The 9,310-nt window shown below is 49.9% G+C and overlaps 1 protein-coding gene across 1 annotated transcript in view; it reads right to left on the bottom strand.

Moving 5' to 3' along the window:
- Positions 1 to 9,310, bottom strand: part of TCTEX1D2 (Tctex1 domain containing 2) — a 12,318-nt gene that overhangs the window by 2,582 nt on the left and 426 nt on the right. The window contains exons 2-5 of the mRNA XM_025202747.1: positions 8,526 to 8,659; positions 6,785 to 6,854; positions 5,517 to 5,580; positions 5 to 186 (exon numbers count right to left, since the gene is read on the bottom strand). Coding sequence (XP_025058532.1) covers positions 5 to 186; positions 5,517 to 5,580; positions 6,785 to 6,854; positions 8,526 to 8,659 — 450 coding nt within the window. The remainder of the gene's footprint in view (positions 1 to 4; positions 187 to 5,516; positions 5,581 to 6,784; positions 6,855 to 8,525; positions 8,660 to 9,310) is intronic.

Here is a 9,310-nt window from a genome sequence, read left to right as displayed (position 1 = left end):
CGGCCCCGGGGACAGGGGCCTGCTGCGCCACTCGGTGTCGAGGTCCAGCTGGGCGGCGGGGAGCGGGGCGTCGCACTCGGGGCACAGCTCCCCCTCTGCCGTGCCCGGGAAGGGCGCCTCGCACAGCAGGCAGCGCTTGGACTTGCGGTGGTGCTTGCGCGGCCGCTCCGCCATGGCCTCGGCCACCTGCAGCGAGAGGGGAAGCAAGAGGAGGCCTGAAGGAGGGCCTCGGGGCTGCCCTAATTGAAGGGCGGGGCTTGGGGTCGAGTCCCCCGGAGGAAGTGGGGCCGGGGCTTGGAAACCCGGCAGCGGGAAAAGGCAGGTCCCCACGTGCCGGGCCGCCCTGCGGCACGTGGAGGGACTTGGGGAGGAAGCGAACCGAGGAGCGAACAAGCCCAAAGTTGCCGGGGGGGGCTGCAAACTGCCGGGTTCAATCCCGACTATAGCGCATGGCCTGCTCTGTGCTGATCACCGCGGCCTGGGGGACACGTCTCTGCCGTGTGCTCACTCCAGGAGAGACCACCAGTTGTCTCGTGCAGATCCTGGTGGAGCCAAGGCTCTCCTTTGTGCTAACAGTGTGACTGAGGTGATGCAATTAAGATGGCACTGAGTAGCGGAGGGTTGCACCCTCATCTGCTTGTGGACAGGACTCCCGACAAGCTTCCTGCTGGCCAGCTTCCAGTGGGAGGATCTTGGCTACACGCCGACTTCATGGACATTCATGGAGATTTCTCCTTTGCTTGCTCCTGCGGCCGCACGGCTGAGGGCAAGCGAAGCTCGTTGGCATCCAAACCCCAACCCTCTGGGCTCGGGCCCGCGCGTAGGATGCCCGCCAAAAGATTTGGCAGTATCCGAAGCCCCAGGCTGGAAAGTTTGGGGTGGGGGATACTTGCCGGTAGTAGGGCCACATATGGTTCTTGGAAGGTCGAAAGGATTTGGAACTGATCTGGCTGATTGGACTTGGGACATGAAAAATTTTCCTTAAAACAACAACAAAAACCCACCCACCTTCTGTGCCCTTGAGCATTTGGCTCAGATCAAGCGTCTTGGCCTCTTGTGGGCTAAGATCAAACGGGGGCATCCGAATCCCAAGACATCTGGGCTTGGGCTGGCACGTAGGATGCCTGCCGATGGATTTGGGAGCATCTGAAATCCCAGGATGAGAGCCTGGGAGGGAGGATGCTCACTGGCCGCAGCACCAGACAAGGTAGTTAGAATGACTGAGTCCTGCCTGCTCAGTCGACATCGTTTTTGGAATGATTTTGTGCTCAATAGATATGATTTGGCTGATTTGACCTGGAACACAAAATATATGAATAAAAAAAAAAAAGAAACTGCAGTCTGCACTGGCTTCCTGTATCTTTCCAGGCACAAGGCAAGGGGCTGGTTTTGACCTCTACGGCCCTAAATGACCTGGGCCCTACAAACCACCTGCTCCCTTATGCCTCATCATGACTCCTGAGGTCAGCCAAGAGCAACCTTCTGCAAAGCACCGTCAGTGCGCCAAGGCCGCACGGCAAAAACATGTGGGAAGGTTGTTTGCAGCAGTTGCTCCTCAGCCTTGGGACTCAATCCTTGAGGCCGCCAGAGCCGGAGCCTGGACATCTTCCAGAAGCACCCTGGACCTTTCTGCTTGGGCAGGCATTTAACAAGCAAGACCAGGCTGGGACATTGTTTAGGTGGGCTGGTTTATATTTTATGTTAGCACTGTAAGTTGTTGCAAGCCGTATTGTATTATATTGCTCTCTAGCTGCACTGAGCCTTTGTTGGGAAGGGTAGCACATACATGTCAGAAATAAAACAGGGCTTCCTTTTTTTTTTTTTTTAGTCCTTGCCTTAGTAAAAACCAAAGTAATCACATGCCAGGTTTCATTACTATTTAAATTTTTTTTCCAATGACTTGATGAATCAGATTGATACAGGAAGATGGAGCAAAGAATTTAAACATCAGCTTTTTAGCGAGTATTTTCATTGAATCGTCTTATTTTTTCTTTGCCCCCCCTCTCATCTTCAAGCTCCTTTTCTTAAGTTAGTAAAGCTTGAGCTGCGATCTCAGCGATGCCAAGGCAAAATCATTTCCTAAGCGTGTGGAACATATGACAATCTGATGTGCTGATCTGTTAATAACTAAGTATATGGGGTGACAGTCTATTTGGTATTCAGATTCAAACTAGATGAAGCTGAGGTAGGTACTGCTTTGGGATATCACTCAGAGGAGGAAGAAAAATAATTATGGTGCGTCTCATGTCCAGCATTGTAGCATACTATTTCCAGCACTGTAAGGTGGAACAGAATGCACAAGTCATGGAATCACAGACAATGAGGGTGGGAAGGGACCTCAGCAAGCCAGCTAGCCCAACCCCCTGCTCAGAACAGGACCAGCCCCCACTCGATCATCCCAGCCAAGGCTTGGTCTACCTGGGTCTTAAAAACCTCCAAGGATGGAGACTGCACCACCTCTCTGGGGAACCTGGTCCAGTGCTTCACCACCCTCCTCATGAGAAAGATTTTCCTAATATCAAACCGCAACTTCACTTGCTGCAACTTGAGCCCATTGCTCCTTGTCCTGTCATCCGCACCACTAAGAATAGTTCAGCTCCATCCTCTTTGCAGCCCCCCTGCAGGGAGTTGGAGGCTGCTCTCAAATCCCCCCCTCATAAGCACAGTTCCCTCAGCCTCTCCTCACAAGTTATGTGCTCCAACCCCCGAGACATTTTTGTTGCCCTCCGCTGGAGTCTCTTCAATTTGTCCACAGCCTTTCTGCAGCAGGGGGCCCAAAACTAGACACAGGACTCCAGATGTGGCCTCACCAGTGCTGAACAGAGGGGAAGAATCACCTCCCTCCATTTGCTGGCAATGCTCCTACCAATGCAGCCCAGGACGCTATCAGCCTTCTTGGCAGCAAGGGCACACGGCTGGCTCCTGTTCAGCTTCTTGTCCTCTGTGCCCCCAGGTCCTTTTCTGCAGAGCTGCTGCCCAGCCCGTCACCCCCAGCCTGCACTGATGCATGGGACTGTTCTGTCCTAAGTACAGGACTTTGTACTTCTCCTTATTGAACACCCTAAGTTTTAAGTCCAATCCTCCAATTTGTCAAGGTCTCTCTGAATCCTAGCCCTACCCTCCAGCATATCTACTGCTCCCCCCAGCTTAGTGTCATCCTTTATTCTTCATTTGCCTCCTGAAGTTTTGGAGTGTCATTGTGACCTGTTGTAACCCCCACTGTCATTAAATGTAGCAACCATGGCTAATTTAGACTGTGATAATGCTAAAATGTCTTGAAATCCTACTGTGCATACACACACCTTGACATAGAATCAAGCGGGGTTGGAAGGGAGCTGCGGAGGTGACATCGAGTCGAACTCCCTGCCTGAGGCAGGATCAGCCCTATCCAAACCATGCTACACAAAGCCATAATCTAAATTCTTTGTAAAACTACCAATGACCCTGACACAACAGAAGACATCAAACCCAAACCTGCCCCAGGTAAAGTAGGAGGACCACAGCAACCAACGTCCTGCTCCTTATTGAGATCCCAGGTAGAGACCATGCCCCACTACGCAGGAAGGCAACCGCCACCCAGTCCGTACCAATCTGACCGTAGTGTAAAGTTCCTTCCTGACCCAAAATATAGCAGTTGGCCTGACCTTGAGCAGAGGGGCAAGACCCTCTAGCCAGGAACTTCTGGCTTTAAGTCCTAGCAGCACTGGCGCAACCTAGTCAAAATTCCTAGCCTTGGCTGCAGCTATCTAATGCTTAAACTGCAGGCACAATACTGCAGGTGCTTTACTTGGTAGTGGGGGGAAATTACAGACAAGAGTGAAGTTATTTCTGTCAGTGTTTGCAAAATCAGGGCCTACTTTGAAATTAGCTGCCAAAAGCCGGCATAGCAAGCAGTACGCAAAGGAGGAGGAGGAGGAGGAAGAGGAGGCTGTAATAAAGTAATCAGCTGTGTGAGCTAATGTCTGACTTAACTGCCGTGAATCATTTTTCTTTCCATAAGTATCAGCTCAACCTAACTGGCTTATTAATGTAAGCTGGATTGATTAGCTTTCTTTTGTTCTTAGGCAACACTGAAGTCCATGATCTCATCATGGGATTCAGAAGAGGACAGGGTAGTGGTTTTGAGGATTAGTTGAAGATGGGCGTTCTGTGCCTTAGAAGTGGATTGGAAACAGTAGTGAAAGAAGCACTCTTGAATATCTAAGACTATTGTAAATGGTAGAGCAGGGCAGGGTGGCACCTTACACACTGACTGGTTCAGAGAGGCACACTATTTCATAAGAGACAGCCTATTTTGCCCGACACTAGAGGGCGGAATGGAGGCAGCCCAGACAACATTGGAAGAGACGAGCAAACGGGGGCAGCAGAGTTGCAAAAAGGTAAAATAAATACATTTACATTTATTATAATTGTGCTTCTCATAAATAGTTCAGACATTATAGAAACAAGTAGATACTCATAGAAAGGAATTGGCCATTTCAAGACAGAAGTTGGATATGCCTGCAGACACGAACTGTCTAGTGACTGAGCAAGATGCTTGGCTTGTGGGGATGGATAAATCCCTTTTTGCACACAGTACAAAGGGAAGGTTAAAAAGGATGACAGACTATTAATAGGCCACACAGCAACATTTAGCACGAGGAGGAGAGAAGAGGAAGTTGTGAACACACGTGTTCTATGGAGGGATGGCGAGTGTGCTTTACACAACCATAGGTCTGCTGCTTTGAACAACTGAGTATGTGGCTTGCCTCATTTTTTCCCCTCCAAAACATATTACAGAAGAAAACCACACTAGAAATGCTCTAAAAGATTGTGAGCTCTTCTCTGCAATCTTCACCAGCATCAGTAGTAGAAGCACCCAAATGCAGCCACCACACAGAACAGAGTGTCCTGGGGGGAGAAAAACAACCAGACAATGGGGTTTTAAGACAAGTCAGTGGTCACAGAGAAGCCCAACTAAAAGCAGAGCAGAAAGTTCCTAAGGCTTTTTGCACGAGAGTGCCCATTTCAAAAAGTATCCATGGCAGACACATGGGAGTGTGGAGAGATTAGCTTTTCTTCCCGTTGCATTAAGAACATAGGCTCTAATGGAAGATTCAGACAAGAGTACTTTAAGCAATCCCAACCAATTCTTATAGCAACTTCGCATGCCAGGTTTTCACCTGACTTCAGTCCATCCACTAAAATCTCAGACATTCTCATCATTAGCTGTGCCCAAGCTACACTGACTTCATACGAACAGTTGAATTCTGCCTCTGGGTGCATGTTTGAGGGTACTGAGAGTACTGTGTGTACCTCCCATGTCTTACTAATCCTCGGGTGACACAACAAGAGTTCTGCCAGCAGAGCTGTTGAAGGGTGACACATCCCATAGCTGAAGCAGATCTGCTGGCAAAACCTTGTGTGTGGATACAGCTCTGCTGCAGAATCTCCTCCCCCCACGTCACAGCCAAGAAAACGCCCTGGGGAATAGATCAGCGCCCCCACCCTCGTCCTGCAAAAAAGAAAAGGCTTACATTCATGAAGACGTCGTGTGCATAGCTGTCTGTGTCAGCGTCCCAGAAGCATCGGGCAGCCATGCTAAACAAATGAACCGAGACAAAACCATTAACAAGACAGACTGCAGCATCAAGAGGGATATCATTGTGGAGTCGCTGTGAAGACCAATATTCTCCTTTAAATAACATGCGGGGTGGGAAGGTGTCTTTTGGGTCATCGAGTCCAGTGACTTGCTGTTGTGTGCAATGCCAACAGAATGTGACCCACCTCCAGTCTGGTTTCTTACCCCTGCTGCCCGCCTCAGAGCTGCTGTTCCAGACTCTCACTGTTCTGATCGTTAGGAACCTGCTTCTAATTTCCAGCCAAAAATTATTCCCAGCCAGTTTCTGTCCACCTTTGGCTGAAAGATCCCTCCTCTCTCCCCTTGATATATTGGCAGAAAGCAGTCAGATCCCTTCTCGTCCTTCTTTTTTCCAGGTTAAACACACCAAGCACTTTTAGTTTCCACCTATAGCATAGGCTCTTCTACTGGAAGTACTTTGACTGGAACAGGCTACCTAGAGAAACTGTAGAATCTCCATCCTTGGAAGTTTCCAAGAGCAGGTTAGACAGACACGTGGCTGGAATGGGTTAGTCACGAATAATGCTGCTGTGAGCAGGTGGCTGGACTAGATGACCCCATGAGGTTCCTTCCAGCCCTACTTTCCTATGATTCCAGAAGGGCATGCGTCCTTACAGCTGCAAGGCACTGCGGGCTCATTGGTATCCTGTGACTAACACATACACCCACCTCCCTCTTCTCAGTCTTTTGCAACTGCTGAGCTTCCAGTTCATAGCAGCTATACAGATACGCTGCTGCACAGAGATGCAGCACATACAGATTACCTGGTTCTTGGGCTGTTCCAGCCGGTTTTCTTAGCTCAGCCCCAGAGCCAGAACCTTGCTATGACATCAAGTAGAAACTTTCCTCTGATTGCAGACACCTGTGGCTAGATTGGCAGGTGCTCATCATCCACAGCTGGGACTGGGACTTAAAAGGCAGCACAGTATGGTGGGTGCAGGGCTCTTCAGGCACTTTAATCAGCTAAATAGGAGCTGAAAACTTTTAAATATTTAACCCTTAATATTATTCTTCCCCAGCTGCTTAACAAGACATTATACTGGGCTTGACATTTCTAACTCCAGCAGAGAGAACCTGATGAGAGCATCCACTTCCAGGGACAGTTAGAAGCAATTCCTGAGGAGAACAACCAAAGCAAAAACACTTGTTATGTGCAACACTTACTTCACCCCTTCACCTCTCTGCTCTCCAATCACAACCTGCACCACCATTTTGTACCTGTCAAACCCCTTTTCTGAAAAAGAAAAGAAAAATATTACAAAGAACTAAAATTCAAAATTTAAGAGGCTTAGAATTCTACTACAGAGGTTGCAAAGGCAGAACTATGTATTTTGTAGCTAGAAAGCTTTAGCATCTTATGGGTGGTAAAAGGAACGCAACCGATGAAGCATAAAGTTGCCTACTAGTCTTATTTTCATAAACGCTAATCACCCATTTACTTTAACAGGATGTTGAAGCGACTAGTGCTTAGTGCCTCCCACAAAACAAATCAAAGAGGAAAGTTCCCAAACAGCCACAATAAATGTAAACATTCCACTTATTATATCTTTCAAGGATTTAAAGATGCCCACAAGAGCCATTAAAACAAGCATCTGAGTGGAAAGGAGGCTGTTACATGAAATGAATCCAAAGGGATTCAGGCAATTTCACTGATTTTAAAATTAGTCTAATCCACAGGATGTTTCCTCCTGTTTCTGGCACACAGAATGCCTTGACGATTCCCACTGTAGTGTTACAGACTTCTCAGAAGCAGGTGTAGGTCTGAGCTATGTGCTTGCAAAAGCACCTGGGTCTCTTTTAAAAGAAGAGCAAAGATGCACCCTGAGATCATGGGTGATCTCCACTTTGGACAAGGAAACTTGCCAGGAACCCAAAGGCCGGAACAAACTTGCCTTAAATAGAACAAAAAAAAGATTGCCTCTGTCTTTCACTCAGGCAGGGCCCAGGAAAGCTTCAGCAGGCTACAGTCCATCTTTATCTCCCACTGCAGGGAACATGCGCTCTGTTAGCATGCCCTGTGAGCTGGACTGGGCTTCTGCTGCTGCAGGGCATTATATTTATATATTTAGATATAAATAGAGATTCTAGAGAGAGAGAGAGATTTTAAAGCCTTGCACTCAGGTCCTAGATGTTTAGTTTGCATGCGTTTTGCACTCACAGGCACACATGCACACACACCCCCCCTTAATATGAATCTCTTGGGGAGGGAGTTAAGAAACCGTGGTCAGTGCAGGGACGTGCAATGTTTCGGTTGTTCCTGCCACTGCAGCCAGCAGAGGGAGCACAACTCCGTTCCCTGGCGATGCAAAGATCACTGATAAATTATCACTGATCAGCGATTATGCTGAATCTCCTACCAGGGCTTTGGAAATGTTTTAATGGGTCCTGAAATAATTACAAGTTACAACTACAGTACGGCCTCATGCTGTACTGTGGGCTCAGTGTGGTAGTCTCGCAGCCCGTGCTTGCAATTTACACTCCTTCTCGTATCCTCCTCTCTTTCCAATCCTATTCCTGGATCCTGCACTGGGTCCCGTTCTGATCCCCTATGACAATAGGGTTTACATGACAGTAAACCAGAAGCAATTTCCCTGAGGGTAGCAGGAGCACGGTCTGGTCCTTGTCTCTTCCCAGACTCTCTCTCATTCCCCCCTCTCAGGGGGGTCCAGTCTGCATAATCACATTTGTCTGTCTCAACTTGATTTTAAGTTCCTCCTTGCAGGGGGCAACTCCACCGAGCACCACACCCGTGGACGGGAATTTATTGAGCAACGCTAGGTTATGGGCAGCGAGTGGTCAATGCAGAGGGGTAGGGAATGAGGAAGGAAAGAGGGAGTCAATACCTGTCAGAGGAAGAGGGCCAGCTCAGTAAGGAGAGAAGCATATCCCTATCCATCCTCATTACCTTTCAGCCTGTCTTTAATGGTCTCAGATAACTGCTTTGTGAGCTGCGGCGTCTCCTCCGGGTTGTACTGCACGTTGGCTAGCTCCTCCTTCAGTATGGCGTGGATGCACTCTTTTACCGCTGAAGACCTGAATCTGGAGGTGGACAAAGGCCAACGAAGTTCACACCCGGCCTCGACAAAAGCATCGCCATGCAAGAGGAAACGCAGCTTCCACTTCTGCCAGGTGGAAACGCGAGGGAAGCCGGATGCTCGGCCTCGCCACGCAGCCCCTGGGGTCGTACGGAAACTAGGCCCGAGTGCGAGATCGCGCCCTGCTCCCCTGCGCTTGGAGGTCACTTGTCCCTTCCCTGGATGCTGCAGGGGGGCGTCCCCCCCTTTCCCTTTAGCCCCCCACAAGCTGCTCTACGTCCCAGCCTTTCTCGACCTGTGGGTCGCGCCCAAAACCGGGTCGCGAGTGTGAACATTCGAAAGGGGCGCAAGCAACTTCCAGGAAAGCGCGGGGGGGGCGTCCTCCTGCCGGCACCCTGGCCTACGAGGAGCCGCTTGGGCCCGCACCTGCAGAGCCAGGCAGGGTCGCGGAGCAGCCGGATGCAGGTAAGTGTCTGGGGAGCGGGGGCGGAGGTGCAGGGTTTGTCTGGGGGGGGACACGACGAAGCCTGGGGGGAAGTGGCCCGGCGCCAAGACTGCGTCAGGGCAGGGGAGGCAGTGGGGGAAGGTTAGGGGCGCTGACACCCCCGTGTCACTCTGCCCAATGGGCCCCTCCTCCCCAAATCCCACCCCCATC

Source organism: Alligator sinensis, unplaced genomic scaffold (assembly GCF_000455745.1).
Source record: "Alligator sinensis unplaced genomic scaffold, ASM45574v1 scaffold301_1, whole genome shotgun sequence".
Classification (NCBI taxonomy): domain Eukaryota; kingdom Metazoa; phylum Chordata; order Crocodylia; family Alligatoridae; genus Alligator; species Alligator sinensis.
The sequence above is the reverse complement of the archived record's forward strand: the minus strand, read 5'-3'. Positions and strand labels throughout refer to the sequence as shown.